We start from the raw sequence: 20,237 nt of genomic DNA on the forward strand, positions 1-20,237 counted from the left end.
TTGCTTTGGACTAAGCTGAATAATTATATAAAAAGATGATTAAAAAAAAATAAGAGCAACAAACAAATTAAAACCCCATCTGCTGAGTAAGAACATTTTTTTTTCCCCTCCCAGAAATTTAAATATCATGTTGCTGCTAGAAGCAATTTCAGAGACAACTTTTGGGAAGCTTACCTCCAAGGACAGTCAGACCACCAATTCCTGCTCTGAGTAAGATGCAAAGTGGATCTGCTTTGGCTCACCAGCATCACTGCCCTCACTCCCTGGCAGTGAGCCTCCCCATGGGTTCAAGCACCTGGCACAATCCAGTGAGAGCCTCCTTCATTCTTCAAAGTTGCCTTACAATTCTGAATGTGCACAAGAGTTTCTCAAAGCCCATCCTACAATTTCTTAACTGGCTGTTAATATCCCTGGGCCTCATATCTGTTTTCTTTTGCCATCTCTGATTCTGATTAGGTGTGCATGGGAGCAATGCTTTCATCCATACACTGTTTATGTTGTGCATCTCAACACACATCATCCCAAGGCAGGACTGCTTCCCTCCAGCTCCCCTAATGGCTAGAGCAAAACAAAGCCATTTCACAGCCCTTCTCAAAGGGCTACAATGTAGTTTAAAGGCTGGCATAATTATTCTGTCAAGTAATTTTTCTGCTTCTGATGCTTGTGTGTAAACATCAAGAATAAAATAGGAAAATAAAAACTTGTTGTTTAAAGGTTGCTCTGTATAATCCGTATATTACCATATACATGTGTCTGTGTTCTTGGGAACCTAGAAATGTTTATCTTAACAACAGGCTGTGGAATTTTAGGAAACTGAGCCAATTATTCGTGGCTTAGTGCCATTAAAGTCAAAGTCATACAAGCAAAGATTTTAAAACAGAGTTTTTTAGAATTCAAGGGGCATTAACATGAAGCTGGCAAGAGCAAAGCTGTGATACAGTCTTGACACACACAAAAAACCCACCAACCCCAAATAAAACAAAATAGAAAAAAAAAGATCTCCTTACAGGGGAGAACTACACAAGAGTTTAAGCTAGAGGTATAAATACAAATTAAACATAATACAAGCTCAGTTTCTGCTTCATTTGCAGACTATCTTACTTAGATACAGACTGAAGTCGAAATCCCACATTGTGGCTTTCCCCGAAGAACCACAGAAACAGAAGTTTGGATTCATCACTCAGTGCAGATGGATCAAATAGTTCCAGACCATTTGGAAACTGACTGGAAAATAGTTGTGATCATCATTAGACAAGGCGTTTTCTGAAGCTGTCCTTAGATAAATTCCCGTGTGCATGTACATGTTCTCCAAAATGCACAACAGACAGTCCTGGACACTGAAGCTCACTTAGCAGATTGATGGCATGGGCAGTAAGAAACCACTTGACCAAACTGCCCCTGACAGCTCCTGCTCGATTGGAAATCTCTATTGAGACCAAAAACTGCCCTAAGTGGACTAGACAAGCTGACCTGCTCTAGCATCAGCCAATTCAGTTCACCACTTATCAGCGTGCCTTATGACTTATTTCTATCTTAGCACCCAGCCAGAAAGCATTCAGAGCCTACCAACAGCTTCAGGCATGCAACCCAGCCAGCTTCCCACGAGAGAGCAGCTCTCAGACAAACCTTCTCCCTATACGTTAAGGATTTTGTTCTTTGTGTGCAAGACTGAAATTTCTCTCAAAGTGGAACTTTTCGCTACAGTATCAAAAGCAACACTTTCTTGGGAATTGAATCAATCCAGTAAAATATTACTGAGACATGCTAAATGTAGAAGTGCAGAGAACAACATGTAGCTTTACAAGGTTGGAAAATTCAGCATTTGAAGCACTTCTTTATTCAGTTGAAAAATATTTTAAAAATCACTAATGTTGCCCATCTATAATTTAAAAGAAAGCCTCTCTCAAAACAAGTATATTATGATGCTTAGAAATGTCTTCCTTCAAAATGTTTTTTCATGACTTAACTTGGCAGAGCAATGGTCCTATAAGCCTCGGAACAACAATTAGAATTCATTTCCTTTGACTCATACATACTCTAGTACAAGGAAAATTATCATTCCCAATACTCAGTTTTCTCAAAATAACTGTAATAAGACTGGAACAGCTTCTGGATTTTAAGTACCCACAGTTATATTTGAAGATGATGATACATTTTGAGATCATAGGAAAGGATCACTAAAGCCAAAGTAATAGTCTGTCTCTTTGAAAGACTCATATTTTTGTTGGTGCATGAAGAAGTGAGCTTCTGTCAAGAGAGTTGTGGAAGATTCAGATTTCAAGAGCAACAGGTAAAATGGAAAACAAGGCCTACAAGTACAATCCTTAATATAAGTGCAGGAAGGGAACAGATCTCTCTACTTACTCTTAAATTCCCTGTATAGGTTGCTGATTTGATATATGAACTCCTATTTGAGCTAAAAAAGTTTAAAAAGTTAAAAAGAAGCCAAGATTTGACAACTGAAGCTAGTAACATTAAAAAGTGCTTGGAGACTCTCAATTTCATTATTTAAGTCTTCATTAATTTTCAGTTCTCTGTCCAGTATGTTCTTAGAGCAAACCTCAAAGCTTTATCATATCACTTTTATTGTCAAGAGAGAACATGAAGCTCCCCTTGCTGTGGAAGAAGGTCTGGAGAGCAATTCCTTGCAACTTAATGTGGCAGAAGGAAAAAATTAACTTGTGTAGAAAGGACAGCATATCATACAATTAGAAGAGAAATTTTAGAAGAATACTTTTATATTCTATGTAGGCACTGACTTCCCTGAAACTAAATCAATCTACTTAACTTGTTTCAGTTCATATAGAAAAGTTTTTGATTTAAATTTAGTCATGCTTTAGGCATAAGCAAGGTGAAATATTGTAGTGTATCTCCCTGGGGGTTTGGGCTCAAACAACTTTCAGTAAGAATTGCTGAAATAACACTAAAAAGTATGCCAAATAATGGCAATGATCCTTGAGCTATCACTTGCCCCGCAAATAAGTTTCAGCTTTGTTTAACAAATTTTTGGACATGCCTTTGGTCAGAAGAACATAGCAGTCCAGACAGTTCATGCAGCAGTTGAAACAAAACACAAGACTGCATTCTAAAGAGAAAACTGCAGTATTTCCTCTACCAGAATACATGGAATTAAATATTGTAACTTTTCCTAGTGCATAGTAGATATGTGGCTACACTAGATCACCTTTACGTCCCTTGCTGTTCCAGATCCAGGTGTGGTTTTCAGAAATACACTGCTTATTCACCTGTACCAAATGCAGGGTTCAGCAAGACCCCCAGTTTCCACCAAGAACCATTTTTTCTTCTTCTCAGTGAAACATTCTGCCATCACTTTAAAACGTTCTCTTTACAATATTGCATTTCTCTTTTGTGTACTTTAATATCTCTGTGAGGTCCCATGACTCAGTTTTCACACACCTGTCCCTCACCATGGAAACAGAAAAGGAAGAAAAACCAGAATGTATATACCTCATTTACATTACTGAATAAAAACACCCTATTGATATTCATCATTAGGCTGGAATCTCCATGGCCAAAACAGGAAGCACAGATTAGTTTCCCGTGACTCAAGCCTAGCAGTAATTCCCTTGTAAACTTCCATCATCACCAACACCAGCAACTGACAGGTCAAGGCCAAAATAAGCCACTGTCCTGCAGTTTAGAAAGGCAGCCAGCTTTCAAGGAGCACTGAGTCTAGCACAGCCCCTCTGGGGTGAATATGTTGGCAGTGACAAGCTGCACCAGAACCTTCCCTGACCTCTCCCTCTTATAACAGATTTCCGTGGCAGGTTTGCAGTTCCACCACTTGTGCCCTTTCTTCAAAAGCTGCTGTTCAGCACAGACTCCAGAGCAGCTGCCTGCACAGCCCCAGCCCAAAGTGTCTCTGTGCAACCCAAGAAAGGCACGCTGCCACGTTCTCGGCACGGTGAGATGCTGCTGAAATGCTCTTCTCCAGCCTTGCTCTATATACTGACTGCAGGAGAAACATGAAGGTTTATTAATAAGCAGGAGGAAAAGGTCAGCAGCTTGACTTGAATCCACAACTTTCTAGGCTAAGATCACTTGCCCAGAATGCCAGATGGGTCAGGGAAGAGACCATGAAACTCCAAGCAAACACCACAGTATACACCCATATGGTCTCCCACAGAATCCTACTGCTGTATTAGTGCTCATACAGTCATGTTGATATGCAATAGAAGGGCGTTTTACAGGTCTCACTGATTTCTGATAATTCATGCTAAATCTACAGTGAGGTAAGAAAGAACAATATAAAACAAGTCCAGACACAGACAACAGATCACTTAACAACTGGCAGTACGCTCTGGGTTTTTCGGTGGGTTGTTTTTGGTTTTTTATCAAGTTCTCAAAAAACTTTTGCATAATAGTGCCATTTCATAGATTTCCATTCTTCCTCAATCTTTACATTGTGTTCAGACCTGAATGCACTTAAGAACAAAGCTGTTCATTTTCAAAGGGCCTATATAGAGATATCAATTTATATTGCAGTTAAGAAACCACAGAAACCTCAAAAACAAGCTAGAACAATGACTACTATGTTCTTTATGCTGCAGTGCATTTGTGACTTACCAGAGCGTGTTTAGGTGCAGGTTTTTGAATTTTGACAGATTTTTTCCTCCTTCCCCTTGTACAAGTTTATTCTTATTTAATAAGAAGCTTGATTTTGCAGTCATGCATCACAACTACGTCACTGATATATGAATCTATTCTGCTTAGTTCTTTGAATTTATACATCTATTTACAAATCACATCAAAGTAATGTAGAATATGGGTTACTGCACAGTGGCAGTGTACATTCCTATAGATGAAAGCAGGAAGGGAATTTAAGCATGCTCTACCCTTGGTCCAAACATCCATGCAGGTAATACAGCTGCACAGTGCTGCCAGAACATTTACAGTCAAAGTTAAATGCAACTAGAGAGGACACTGACCACATCATTTTTATGTTATTCAGCACAATCATCAGCTTCAGCAGAGACACATATGCCACAAAGTCTTTAAAATCAAATATTTCCTGTTTCACTAACATAGTACAGTTTGCATTCATCACCAATTCCCTTTGCTGCAAAACAAGGGTCACCACCATAACTACCAGGTTTTAACCATTATGGCCTGTGTGCTTCAGAATAATTACAAACAGCTGTAAAAATAAAACCGAACTTCAGCTAAGCAAGTTTGCAAATTATCCAGAGTACATCTACTGACAGCAGGCAGAAAATATCCAACTCAACAAAATTGAAGTGCCACATGCAAAACTTTCCTACAAATATCCTATACAGACAATATAGACATTATAATGCACCACTGAATGAAGCCAGTGATCCACTAAAAATCCATACAACTGTACATACAGCACAAAAGTTGGCCATCACACAATACTGTGGGCACGACCAACACCTACCAGTCAAAACAGAAGATGACATTCAGCATGAACCCATCCTGACTGGTCCAAGGAAACAGACAAATATCTTCAAAGTTATTTTCAAGTAAGAAAAGGAGAAGTTTTTTCATATCAGATAAATGACAGTATTCCACTATAAAGAAATAGTATGGTGGAACATATAAAACCTACCCCAAAATAGTAATAAGAAAGAAGGATGCTCTTCAGCATGCCTGCAAACCTTCTCTTGCATGGAGTGTTACTTTATGAACACTGTCAGTAGCAACTGTCACAGCCTACCTTACTTCATCTTTTGTGTCCTACAGCAGTGAAATACACATCACTGAAATGTGTCTGCTATGTGGCAGCATTCCCAGGTATGTCATTTAGAGAAGTCCCAAACCACTCTGAATCCCATTTTAAATACTCCACCCACAGATTTTCTATGCAAAGATAAACATGAAAGAAAAATGCATTCACTCAGCCATGTATGTGGAGACTGAAAGACTGGGGGTGACCTTTGATTATAGCACTAAAACAAAACACACATTAAAAGTAAGAAAAAGCTAGAAGAGAGGAAAAGCACAGCAATTTACTTAGGTGAGTCCCACTAGCTACTCTGCCATCTGGAAAGAACAACTACTTTCAGCACATAAACATGTAACTGGTGGACCCCCTTGTGCTTTCTGCTATTTTTCTACCTCAATAATCTTCTTACATAATAGTTCTATGAATAAAATAGAGCAAATGGTCAAATTGAGCCTCATGGGAGTTTTACCAAATTTTAAACATTCAAAAGCTGCTTGTAGCTGAGTATTGTGGTCAAATTAAAGGCTTCACAATTTAAAACAATTTGCTTTTTCAGTGGCACTGTTGTCTGCATTAACTTTTCTTGGGTACTACACACTCAGGAAAAGATCTGGTATATTAGCAAATGCAGTGAACAGATTAATATAACTCTGATGTCATACAAACTGTCTCAGGTCAGAGCCTTTCCACTATGGCAGAGTGAAAAGCAGCACGTTAGATTCACTCTAGTTAAAAGGTTTGTGTTGAGATCCAGGCAGCCCTTGAACATCATCATAATAAAAATGGAAGTTTCCACTCATGCAATTCTACCAATTTTGCCTCAGTAACACAGAGATTATTCCCAGCCAAACACAATTTTAGCAACCTGGGAAATGTGCCTTTTCTTTGCAAGTTACCAGGAAAGAACAATGTAGTCAAAAATAGAAAAAGATAGTTGGGAATGAAAGGTACCATTTTCCCCTCTCCCATTCCAATCCATTGGCAGGCAGCTCCCTTCTCCAGATCTCCGCCAGGGCTCTGTCCCTCAGTGACTCTAAGAGTCTCACCAGACTGCTAAAAATAACTTCTCAGCTACAAGACATGCACATTATCAGCGGAAAACATTTCTGCAAACTTAGTAACAGCTCCACAGCTCAGTCTGATGACAAGAGAGACTAAAAAGGCAGACTGAAGAATGGTTGCTGAGGTAGAGAAGCCTTTACTGCATGCCTGTCCATGACCACTACAGACAGAACATGTATTTTTTTTCCCAGGTGATAGATATTTTACAGGCAATCTCAGAAAGTTGAGGATTTTGCATTATAAGCAGTATTTACTGTAAAATCTAAATACATTAGAATCATATTGATTATTTGAACTTAATGCACTAAAATATATATTGCTTTGTAATTCAGCATCTTCCATGACTGTTTCTCTGGAAGTCTTCAGAATCAACATGTAATAACATACGTAACGTTCTATAAGCAAGTGGAAAGCTTTCCACATTCAGTTATTTTTCCTGCTATAAAATAGTAATAAAACAGACAGGGGATTAAAAGACTTGCCCAGGTCACATCTGTATGGATAACTGCATTGCAGGTTTTGCTCCTTCACTTCTGCAGTGATCACTACAGAAAAACGCACATGAAATCCTTTATTACCCAAAGCCCTGAGCTACAGAATCAAAGGCCAGTTAGTCTCCAAAAGGTATGCAAAGCATGTTTCCATCAAGCCTTGAGAAGGGAAAACAATTTTAATGGCACTTTATGAAATGGAAGGAGTACTTCAGTACCAAAAACACTCAGTCACTTGTTCATCTTACAAACTCTGTATTTGTGATTTTTTAATCCAAAAGCAACTTGCCGTCTTCTCAGAAAGACACAGAAAAAGCAAGACTTAGAAAATTCATACACAAAACTGTCCTCCCTGTGAAGATCACAAACTTCGGCAACTTCTACCACTCAATGCTACCACAGAGGAATACTGTGACTTATTTAAAAAGGATGAGCAACATGGTCCTTGTGTCACAACAGCAAAAACTCTGCAACCAACCACTAAAAGCCTTGGTCTGACTCTTATTCCTCTCCTTATTCTATATGGTTCATAGACATTATCTTTATTCAAAGAGAACTTAAGTAGGGGAACATTCACCATCAGTTTAAAATGTTTTTGAACATGAAGGTGTCCAATTTACTCTGGTTTTGTCAGGATGTTGAGGTATTTCAGCTGTTCACATGGAGGACAACACTCTTGCTTTCATAACATTACTTCTCAAATGAAATTTGCCAGTTATGAAATTACAGATCCCTAAGTACAATTACATGTCATAGATAGTGATTGCATTAAAAACTGTAATTTTAGGAAGACTCAGAGTGATATCAACACCACCTACTCCAGATACATTTTTTTCTTGTACAGTTAAAATCCCCAGCTGCTTCCAAACCAACAGTATGATTTTATCCCAAATAAATTTCTGGTAAGAGCGATACTTGAAAATGTGGGTTTGTGGTGGTTTTTTTAAGTAATGATTTAAGACTATGCATGGCTTTTTTTCCCTAAGCCTGATGGAGATTTTAACAAAGCACAACTTTCCATGGCTACTGTAAACACAGAGGGAATCCATCCATCCATTTGTTTTTCCCATGACACTTCCATCAGAGGGCAAGTCACATCAGTTACACTGTGACCTTCCTACTGCTGTTTTCTTAATGACCAGGCAAGAAACAAGGAGTTTTCTGAACAGAGTTAAAAATCATTGGGCTGTTGATGTAATAGCTATAATTTGAAGCCACAAGATTGGGAGACAAACAAACAAACTAGTTCTAAGACATAAAGAGAAAGAAAAAGGAAAAAGAATAGAAATCCCAGTGACTTTGCATCTTTCAGAAGTCACTAATGCTTCTCAGCAGCAGGATATCCTGACCAGAGTCACTACTTATTTCACTTATTCTCAAAGTTATCAGGAAGAGCACCAAGAAAGTTTACTGAAGACTCCACTGAAAGCTGAGCAAATCAAAACAAGTGATTTGTTTGTTTGGATACAAACAAGTATCCAAAGGCCAATTTTCTCTCATTCTCCCTGGTACGGTCAGGTGTGTTTGTGCAGTAACAGCTGCCATTTTACTGCATTTCCAGAGAATAATGAGAGCAGTTAAGGAAAGGAAGCAAACAAACTGATCTGATCAGGAACAAATAAAAATAAGCTCAAGGTCTCTTATATCAATACATGTCTATATTAGAATTTCCACATGATATCTGAGCTGTCTATATTAAGCCTCTCAGGCCAGTCTTCCACTAAATTAAGCACTTGAGTGGCTTAAAGTTCACATGATTTTTAGAGCCTAACTAGGCAGCTATTCTTTCTGCATCTCCTCTACTGAAAGTTTGTCAGCTACCTTTTTCACCTTCAGTTCCAGTTCTCTGATGAAACCTCGTGTGAGAAGTCACAGGACATCAGAAGCACATTTCATCTCTTTTAAAGCAAAAGGATTTCAGCATGAGGTGGGATCAAAGGCAAAAAAATTATCATAGCTGATGAGAAAATAGTTTCAGTACTTAAAAATCTAACAACACGGAACCCAAAAGGTGAAATACACTCCTATCCCTTCTAAGTCTCAGGTTCTCCCAGTAATTCCTGTAGCAGCCTCATGATGACTTGAAGGCAAACTCTACTGCTCTAAAAGGCTACACATCCTCCTCAGTCCTTAATTTCATATTTGAATTGTCTCAGAATAATTCCAACTAGAAATCCTAGTTAGGAAGGCCAGTAAATGTATTCTAAATCAGTCCCAATACTTTCAGTTCTGTTTAAACATTTAAGTTATGCTATTTCCTTGCTAGTCTGTACAAACTGCAAGTTTTAGTACAGAACTACTGTTTGCTTTCATCCAAGCTCCCTTCACGTGTGTAGAAACAAACTGCTCTCTGGACAAGACATTCTGTTTCTTATAGCAACTTTGACATAAATTTCATCTGTGTTCTACTTTCCTTCCTAGTACAGTTAACCAGTAAGAAACATTTCTTTCAATTGCACTCCGTTTCATAGCAGTACATACATTTAACAGCAACACCTGGGATACACAAAGTGGGCTGTGGGAGGGGTTTAGGGTTTGAGAAGAAGGAAGTCTGTTGAAAATATTTAAAACGTTCCTGCAAAAAGATTCTCTCTCTACAAACTGAAAATTGCTCAACACCTGTGCAAGGCAGCTGTTCCTCTGTATTTCAGAGATAAACAAAAAACAGTGGGAAGAAATCCTGAGCCACTCTGTGATGAATACAAGCACCTTACTGGAAGTAGACTTATCTTAAAGAAAAAACAAATGTGGGTAAGTTAAGTAAATGGGGAGAAAAATTCATTGTATTCACTGTACCTTTATGTTCTTTATCAGAAGGTGAAATGTGAATTTACAAAAGGGGAAAAAAGTGAGCCAATCCATCAGATGTGTTTCACTCAAGAACACTTCAGACTTTTTTCTAGTCTACTCCCTAAGGATATGGGCTTCTACTAGAATTTAAGTGCAATTCTGTTGCAATATAATCCTACCTGAACCAGTGGGGATGAAAGGGGAATTAAAAACAACCAACAATACGGGTATTCTTTCTTCCTGATCTGAGCTCCATCTCTGCCCAACTACAATTACAATCTTTGCAACGTCATGTCAGAGATGCTAAAAGCTCTACAAAAACATCTCGTTTCCTTCCCTTTGCTTTCCTACGATAGTCTGAAAACAATTGTAGCACTGAGATTTTTCAGTGTGTTAAGGACTTTAGGTATCACAGGTAGTCCACATCCGAAGTATTTATAAAGTTTTAAAATGCAAAGCTTTTCATTAAGAAATGTCAGCTTCCTTCAAGTCAGTCAATCACAGAGCAAGGAACAGCTATTTATGGGCATTGTTCCAAAGCTCAAAAGCTCCCGAAGACAAAAAGGCCTTTTAAACTACTTTGGAAGCTGAAATGGTTTTTGTAACAAAGAACATGTAAAAAATGAAGTTAAACTTGATTAGAAGCAGTTGCAAGGGTTGTTTTTTTTTTACAAATCCACCAAGCATACTTATCTTTTCATGGAGTTCAGACACAGCCAAGTTGTGCAGCAGCAAAAAGAACTAGCAAATTACAAAAAGTTGCTCCTTGTCTGATTATAGCAAAAAAGATCAAGCTGGGGAGGAAAAATCTAAAGGGCTTTCCCTGCTTTCCAGCCACCAGAATGTAAGAATGTAACTCTCCAACAGCATTTCAATATTCCAGAGCCATTTGATTTAAAAACTATTCTTAAAAAAAAGTCCTACAAAGAAAACAGTTCATATTGCTCCTAATTCATGAATAATTTTGAACTGATTTGCTTTTTCTTTCTGTTTCAAAGTTCTGGTTTTGAATTTAAATACAAATTAGAAAAGCAAACTCAAATCATATCCAGAAAATAAGCTTAATAAAATGACAACAACCTTAGTCCAAGTCCTCATGTTTCAAAGGAAACACTCATGTCTAAGTTCCTTATATTGTAAAAATTTCTATTTTAACAGAATGAAGTCCAGGATCCCAATTAGACAGGCATCAATAATGGCATGCTTCAATAAATGGGCTAAGAGCTATCAAATTACCTATCAGAATATACAAAGATTAATACTCATAGCATATAAATATTAACACCAGGATTGCCAACAGAAATTGGTGACAAATTAATTGTCCTACAAATATAGGACAATACATGCACCTCAAATAACTGCAATTTCTTTGCAGCTGAAAGCCTGCAGAAGTGTGCAACATAGCACATATTTAACAATAATACCACAACTTAAGAGACCTGATGCCCAAAGCAGTTTTATCTGTAACCTTAAAATATTAGCTCAGATTTCGTCTGGTTTATTCTCAAAAAATCTCATGGTGGTAAATAACACACCAGTTTACTAACATTAGACATGGAGGCAGGGAGGGAGCCAAGCACAGTAAACAGTGATCCTTGACCCACTGAAGCAGAATGCACTGTCACTAACCTACTTTTGAACACCAGAGCATAAGTCTGTACCCCTGCTCCACTGGTTTAAAGCTGCATCTGAGAACACAACAGCACTCAGGTCAGCAGTATTTGAGAAAGATGCCGGGCAGTGTTATGCAGTGCAACAGCTGAAAAACAGCATTCAGCTAAACTGCTGAGTAAGGGAAAATGAAAAGTACTAAAGCGGCATTTGCCATGTTTCTTTCTTTTGTCTGAGTTAATTTAAAACATGGCCAGCGATGCTTCTGCACACACACTACATACACACCACAGTCAAAGCTCAGCTCTAAGAGCAACAAACAGTATTGAGGGATTATGGCTCCATAACCGCCCCTGCTGTACCTCGTTTTCAACTCCTTTTGCTCCTGACCATCTGCATAGCATTCTTCCTTTCTTGTGTCTCCTTTTACCCACCAGAATCTCACCATTTGGCCAGCAAGTGTTGCTTCTGTTTGTGCTTCCCCCACATGAACAGTTCTTGATGCTGTAAGGTCATTTGAATGCAATTTTAACTTTGGCTCATGCGCAAGTTTCCTCGCCCTCTCTTGGCAGAGCAGTTACATGAACTACCAAACTGAATCAAAAAGGGTTAGGCTACTCCTCTTTCCAGTCTGCCACATTAAAACCTTGATCTTTTAAACCCATATTACAATATCTACATTTGTAACCACATCCAAAACTTTTAATTTGAGAACAAAGCTATATAGACAACCATATACAAAAGTCCTCTGGACAGAACAGATGGTAGCAAATATTTTCCTTCTAAACATCAGGAAAACACTGCAGTGTTTCCAGAGTCTCCACAAAAGTAATAAGATTTATCCAAAGAGCAAAATAAAGCCATACTTTAAAACTGCATACACCTCAAAAGACTAAGGCTTTCTGTTGCATGTGATGAAACATTCATGAGAGAACAGAGCTACAAGCTCATCTGGCAATCACACATGTACTCCAACAAATTAAATCTCTTTTTCCTGAATTTACTCTTCAAGATAAAGCCAGTCACAAACTCTGACTTTCTCAAAATGACATATTTATGTAGGGTACAACCTGTCACCTCACCAGACTTTTAAGAATTTGGAAATATTTTATTAATCCTCAAGAAAACTGTGAGGAATTTCCTTTCTTAACTTCTTCTCCAAGACAAGCCTCAATAGTTCTTCTCAGCCAGCCTCTTGTTCCCTCAAACTAAGGACAAGCTTGCCATTGCAGCCACCTCTCCTCCGAGCAGCTATTTTTTTCTTTTGTGGACTGATCTAACTGAAAACAGTGTCAAAACAAAGGATGTGTAAACGTAGTCTTCCAGGGACAAGCCTGCACCAAGGATAAACTTTTGAATCTTTGTAGATATGAAATGCAACTTCCTCCGTGAAAAAAGTATTCCAAACCAGATGTTCCTTCAGACATAAGGACAAATAACACAATTTTAGGCATTTCTCATCTGATCTTGATTATTAGAAGTCATCTCCCCCATCATATCTAACTAAATAGATTTTTAAAATTTCAATTGTAATTAATCAAAAGACTCACAATTACATCATTTGGTTACTCACAGGGCTTCCCACTGCATCAAGCTTTTTGCTGCTGGCAACTCTACTCAAATAAAAAACATCCTTTTCAAAGTCCCTTCTAACCCAAAGTATTGTGATTCTGTGATTATTCCTCAGTTCCAAACTGAGCATAACTGTATGACTGGATAACATCCAGCCTTTAAGATACATGAAGTGTCATTTACTTGATCAATGAAGCTCCAGGTATTCCTAGCATCTTTTCACACCACTGTTTTCCTGCTTCACAACAGTCCTGAATCCAAGTTTTGACATACTAAAGTGCAGAACTGTTCCAAGTATCAGGCTATGATTACAGCAGGCTGCAATTCACCATATGGTGAATGGTGGATTTGATGAGGTGATCTACATTTGCAAATACAATTCTATTCCCATGTGCATTTCTACACTTCATCATAAGCATGAACTGAAACACCTGCAGTAAAAGAAATTAAATTTGAGCCTGACAGTGAAACAACAAGTTTTAAAGTAAAAACAAATAAAAAAATTTCACACAGAACTGAAGTCTCCTTTCTTCCCAAAGAATGCAAAAAAGAAAAAAGAAAGGAAAGAAACACAGCAGTAGATCTCCAGCAATCAGTTAAAGACAACCCAGAACAAACATTTGCAGCAATATACAAATACAGCACTCTCAGTGGTCAAGAAAGGGAATAAAATACTCTTTTAAAGGCTGAAATTGCACAGAAAAGTATTTCTTTCCAGCAACATGCAGAACTAGGAGATTTCCTGTTCATACCCTTTCTGTACAAGTCAGGATTTCAAGAGATGTTTCCCCAAAACCACAGGAGGTAATAAAGCATATTGTAGAAATCTAGTTTTTGTTTTCATTAATTTTTAAGTTAAATTGCAGAACAGTTTTTCTGAGAACTAAGAATTTTTCAACCAACACTTTTCTTTTAGGTTTCCCAATGAATCCACGTAATTACCATCTCCCATCTGTCTTGCCCACGTATCTTCAATAGCAGGAACATTTGCTGACACTATAATCAAGAATGAACTGGCAGTAAAATTATTTATCCTCTGCCAGACTGTGCCACTGTTAAATATCAAGGGAGATAAATTAGGATTTAACTCTAGTTGACTGGCAACTAAATCTTGTATAGATATAGACAGATATAGACTGTTTACACACAGATTTTTATGAGGTCACCTTGCTGACACAATACAACCTTCAAAGCCTCAAGACATTAACCAATGTCTCCTGCCTACCCATAAAACATTGTGTCAACATTAGTAGCACCAACCCAGCATTGCATGACCTATACCATCCATCTACTCACACTGCACATCCTCAAGACTGTCTGCTTTGTGATAGTAAAGCAAAGTTATTTCAAGTAATTTAAATCTGCCGACTGGCACATTTATTCTTTGATAGCCCATTTACTATGGGAAAAAACACCTCAACCAAAAAAAACACCAACTTTATAATAAGTCTACATGTAAAGCACAAAAAAAAATCTTTATTTCTTCTATCTACAATGTATTTCAATTCAATGTTTCCAAATTATGTTATTTTATTAGTTTGCAATATAACTTTCACTACCATCTTAGCCTGGTGGTAAGGAATGAAAAGATCATTGTCTTTAAAAATAATTGAGAGAGACTGGAGGAAGGAGCCACTTGCCTGTGCTAATAATTAGTGCTGTTTTACTAATGCAAGGTATTAAAGTTTGTCCTTTGTGGTAACTGGTATTGGGCCCAGTGAGTGTTAAGAGCCAAACAGAAATAATGAACGAAGAAAGTTTACAGAGAAAACTGTGGATCGTTTTTCTGGTGAAGGATATCCCCTACACTGCCCTTTCATACCCACACAAGCAAGTATGTGTTCAGCCCAAAATCCTCCCCCTGCAGCTTCTCTGAAAACACTGTATGTAGGCAGGATAAATTATTACTCAGAACTAGAACATTTGGAATGTGTCTCAGCTTTTCAGACACCCAGATATAGTCAGTAAAGAGCAGATGATTCCCTGAGCAAGTACGCAGGATTGTAGACTATCTTAATATTAAAAGTATAAAATAATTTATATGGCTACTGTAAGAAAGCTGTAAATCAAATACAAAGTTCAGAGTTTTTATAAAATATTTAAGCCAAATACAGACCAAGTTCAGAATTAAATTAGACAGATTTAAAACCTTGCAAAAATAGGCTTGAGGAACACAGGAACTCTCCACTTTCTTCCTCATCTAATGCACATTTGTGGTCTGGTATCTAAGTAAGTTAAAAGCAACCCAATCACAGAAATAAGACTAAAACAAAAGCAGCATTTCCCCCAAATATTCCTTCTCTGTCCTGGCAGTCCTACACCCAGAAAAACAAAGCAACCACCATCCTCACTCCCCTCCACCAAACACACAACTGAAGAAAAACACACAGGCCTTTTACCAATCTGCACCATATAGACAGAAAAAAACCCTCGTGGGCAGAAACAAAAAGCAGATCTTTCCTTCCTTGCCTCAGTTTTGTATGGTATTCCTAAGGCAGTATCCAACTCGCCTCCATCAGTGAGTTACAAAAAAATGTCAACCACTCGAATTCACTTGTTCCAGATAACCAGCAAGGAAAGTTTTACTGAGGAGTAAAACAAACCAAAGACACCCTGAGGTCTCCTCCACACCTCTGTCCTCCTTCTCTACACAGCGTGCTCACTCCACACACTCACACTACACCAGACACTCATAGCTCCAAGAGTGTCACTATGGGATGTGTCAAGTAAACAAGTGGTTTCCAGTTTGAATCAACCACTGCGTGTCACTCTTATTTAAAAATGGAAAGAGCAGGTTCTTCCTTATTTTCCTTACTCTGGAGTGGGCAAATTTTCTTCCTTTGAATTACATCAAACAAGTCTTGACTAGGTTTTACAACATATACTAGTGTGAACAAAGCAGGAAGTTCACATTTTAAAGGAACCTTGTCATTCAGTGTTGGCATGAAAGGGTAGAAGACAAGCAGTGATGCTTACACAGGGTATCTGAATAAAAACGGCTCTTGGAGAAAAGAGGAATTATAAGAGAATTCAGCATCCATTTGACAGACTTGCACAGGAGGCCATGCCAGGGCCCTGCAGGGACTGGCTGAGGAGCAGACATCAGAGCCAGGTACAGCCAGCCTGCAGTAAGAGGCAGCAGCTGCAGAGGCCTGCATCAAACATTCAGTACATCTGCCCCTATCCACGTGGGAGCCTTGTTTTCCAGATGGCAAACAGGTACTGAAGACTGTGTGGCTTTTTTCAGAAATCAGTTTAAAGAAAGGAGGGCGGCACAAACGGAAGACTGTCAGCTGGTTTGAAACAAGAACCGGCTTGGTGTCATCCCAATTATGCTAAAAGGCCCCAAGACAGTGTCAGGAGGCTCTCAGTAGAAAAGCAGACAGAGTGCATATGCTGTCCCTCCCTCAGGCCCAAATTCCCTCTGCCTCCAAATCCATTATTGAATACTGGCTGTAACTATTACAACCAAAATATTTCAGAATAGACATTAGATTAAAAGCAAAGACAAGAATTCAATATTTACATTTTCACCCACAATTCTACAAAAACTAAGTGCACTTTATGGGGTAGATAACTTAGGTGAGAACTCAGCTGCTACTTTTATCTTAACATCAGTGAAGACAATTCCAACCAACTCCTCTATGCCTCTGAGCAGCCTAACCTTTGTTCAGCCTGCATCTGCCAATCCAAAACACTAAACTGATCTCTTCATTTCTCAAATATCACCACTTTACCATTGGGATTGTTCAGACTAAGTTTATGTAGCAGTAAAGTCAACCAAAGGTCTGATTCTGCCCTCAGTTACAATCTAGAAAATCCAGTTAGTATAGCTGTGACAATTTGGATTTACACAACAGTAGTAGTGCAGTGGAGTAGAATATAGAGCTGAAAGTTATCAACTAAAGGTCAATTTAAATTAACACTATGACTGCATAAGTTTAAACTCTTTGGTTGGTTGGGAGCTGTAAACACAAAGTCTCCACCAAGAACAGCATCCTTACCAGTGAGACAAGCTAAGCTAAATTACTTATACTCCAACAACCCCATCTAACCACACATATCCACAGAACATCTAATCTCTCCATTTGATGGCCCAGTGTTGTATCCAGATATGGCACCATTTAATTACGAACTGGATTGCTACAAGAGAATAGGACAGTTAACTTACTGCTGTTTAATGAGCACGCTCTTGTTAGTTGTGAATACATTCACTGTACTCATTAAATCAGGAGGCACTGGAGTTCTGAATACATCATTAAAAGAATCCAGGAATGCTGCTGCTTTGTTCAGCATGACTACATGCTCTGCTTGACAGTTGGAAAATGAGCAAGAAATGTAAGCCCCTTCCTGTTAGGCCAGCAGATCTAATTTTAAACTAGGACGAGGAGGGAGAGAGAGTGGGAGATCTGCTTCTTCAGAACTTCACTCATTTTAGAACACAAATTTCTCTTCCTACTGCTGACTTGAAGCAGAAACTTCGGTACTCAGTACTGTAAGATAGAAAGAAAAAGGAAATATCAAGCTTGTGGAAGGGAGGGCTACTTAAAAAATAAATCACCAAGTAAAAAAACAAATCCACAGTCCATTTTCAATACACCCAAGGAGCATGCATTAGTCAACCTGTCAATTAGCAAAATGAACTTTCATAAAACAAATAAACATGTACCCTTAACTTGGTAGTTCCCACACTTATTTACAATATACTGATTAAGGCTGAAGGAGTAAAACTGACTAGTAGGCTCCTGTATATTCTCACAGAGGAGACTTAGAACATATGTTTAGTGAGAGGATGAGTTTTGCTTCATCTACCCACAAAGATACACACCCACATGTGAACTTATATGTCAAAAGCAATCTAGAGTTACAGAGAAATTAAAATGTAACTGTCAACTGTTCAGCTCAAACCCATTGCATGGAAGCATTTTCTACCAAAAGAGGTATGTGAACCAACATCACTGATGGCATCACTGGAGTTGCAGGGCATCCTGGAAGTTAAGATTTAATAAGCATCACTGCTTCCTCTAAGCACATCCTTGGAAGAGGAAAATGCATTTCTGGAATGTGTTTATAACAAATCTTCCTTCTCCTCTCTTCCCATCTCATTCAGGTTGCTAAAGTTCAGAACTGGGGGAAGAGGAGGGAGCTGACCCAAGCTTAATACTTTCAGTACAAGGCTGTGCAACACTCAACCACTTTAATCCAGGCAATTATTTTTCAGTTAGAAAGTAGTTGATACTGTAAGAAGCTATATAAATACCCAATTCCAGTCCAACAAGGCCTGCCACCTAAGAAGGCAAGCTTAATACCACAAGCACATTTAGCTCAGTCTCCTCCCATCATGTAGATCTGATAGTTCACCTCTTACCTGAGAAAAACATGTTCTAACCAGTCATGTTAGCACATTAGGACTTTGCTTGCTCCAGGCTTCAAAACACGCCTCTGGAGCTCATCAAGATCCCAATTTTCCCACTTTTACCAACAAAATAATCTTCAGGAAAAAATCCTTCTGATTAAGCAGTCAGGCTTAATGCAACATGCCATGACTAATCTTCTTAAATTTTCTCTGGGTCCCACACTGTAATCTCAGTAACACAGGAGAAACTGTTCTTTTCATAGGAGCTATGTGACTGTGTGGACTGTCACAATCTTACTCAAATAGCAAGTGATTACTCACTGCTATCAACTTGAGTTATCAACACACAAATTTCAGCACACAGTCCTGCTTACCTGGGGTGCAACCACAGAGCAGTACTCTCAAATGACCAGGTATAAGCTGTAGAACAGCACCCACCCACATCAACCCACTCATAGACTTCTGTCACATCTCATTGCTCCCTACAGAGCAGTACATGGATGCACCTAACTCTTTTAGTTCATATTGTAGAAACAGCCTGAAGAACTGCCTGCCTTTCCAATGGTTTAAAATAGCACCCTCACCAGAAGGTAGGAAGATCAACAGTTTGGGGATAGGGAACTCAAAAGGAGAAATCACATTCAGACTAGATCTAGAGACATATCCCTTATCAGCCTTATGCACACCTACAAGTGCATCAGAACATTTCATTAAAATCCCAGTTCAGTGACTTTAAAACAAAAAAACCCAAAAACCTTTAGGTCACCCATACTTTTTCCTTGGTGTAACCAAATCAATGCAGAGAACGAGTATTCAGATTTTCTGACCAATGTTATGGTCTATTCTTCTGATATCCAGCAAGAAACATGCACAGAGAAAATGCATGCAAAAGATCCTCAATAAGAACTGCATGTTAGATTGCTTAATTTTGGTCCTTTTCTCTTTAATCATACTAAAAAGCTCTGTATAAGAGAGCTGCCTCAGAGTTCATAAGCTGAGAGATGGACACATAAAAATTCATAAATAATAAACTTCTCAACTATTTGCCCCCCTTTGTGCTCAACACAGGGCAATTCATGCACCATCTCAGCTGGTTTAACTCAAAAACCACCACGTATTTTGATGACAGAGAGGAAAGGATGATGTACAGGGAACTGTTTAAACATTTGTTGTTCTGCTTAGCAACAACAGACTTCCATGGCTAAAAAACCTGACACATGAGATATAGAGACATACTTGTTACCTATTATAAATAGTTTGCATTCTTCAGCTCCTTCTGTACTTTCTGCCATTAACTCAGATTTGCATCTTCCTGGCAGATACCTCCCTTTTGCATTTTGTACAACATAGAACTCCACAGAACAGCTTGTGATTTATACTTTGAGGGTACTTAAACAGGTTAAGTGATGTTCAGAGAGAAAATAAATTACATATTCAAAACAAGACACTCTTATGACAACAAAAAGAAAATCATGCTTTTCTTCATGCTATGTGCTGCATCATCATAACATAATAAGCAGTAATTCTGTTCAAATACTTTAATCTCATTATTAATAACTCTTTGCTCTGTGTATATTACATGTTCTCTTGTGTCTCATTACCATCATTCAAAATCTTTGCAGGTACATCTTTCCATTATATATATACA

The 20,237-nt window shown here is 38.4% G+C and overlaps 1 protein-coding gene across 3 annotated transcripts in view; it reads right to left on the reverse strand.

The window, feature by feature from the left end:
• The window catches only part of TRAK1 (trafficking kinesin protein 1), a 125,264-nt gene that overhangs the window by 89,321 nt on the left and 15,706 nt on the right, over positions 1–20,237 (reverse strand). The window contains exon 1 of one of the 3 annotated variants that reach the window (XM_083859904.1): positions 12,024–12,149. The exons of 1 other annotated variant lie outside the window; for it this stretch is intronic. In XM_083859904.1, the coding sequence (XP_083716030.1) occupies positions 12,024–12,109 (86 nt within the window). In that variant the 5' untranslated portion in view covers positions 12,110–12,149. Of the gene's footprint in view, positions 1–12,023; positions 12,150–20,237 lie in introns of those variants that run through there. One more of the 3 variants, XM_083859905.1, reaches the window with a different exon arrangement.

The sequence above is a fragment of the Zosterops lateralis genome, assembly GCF_965231275.1.
Source record: "Zosterops lateralis genome assembly, chromosome: 1".
NCBI classification, from domain to species: domain Eukaryota; kingdom Metazoa; phylum Chordata; class Aves; order Passeriformes; family Zosteropidae; genus Zosterops; species Zosterops lateralis.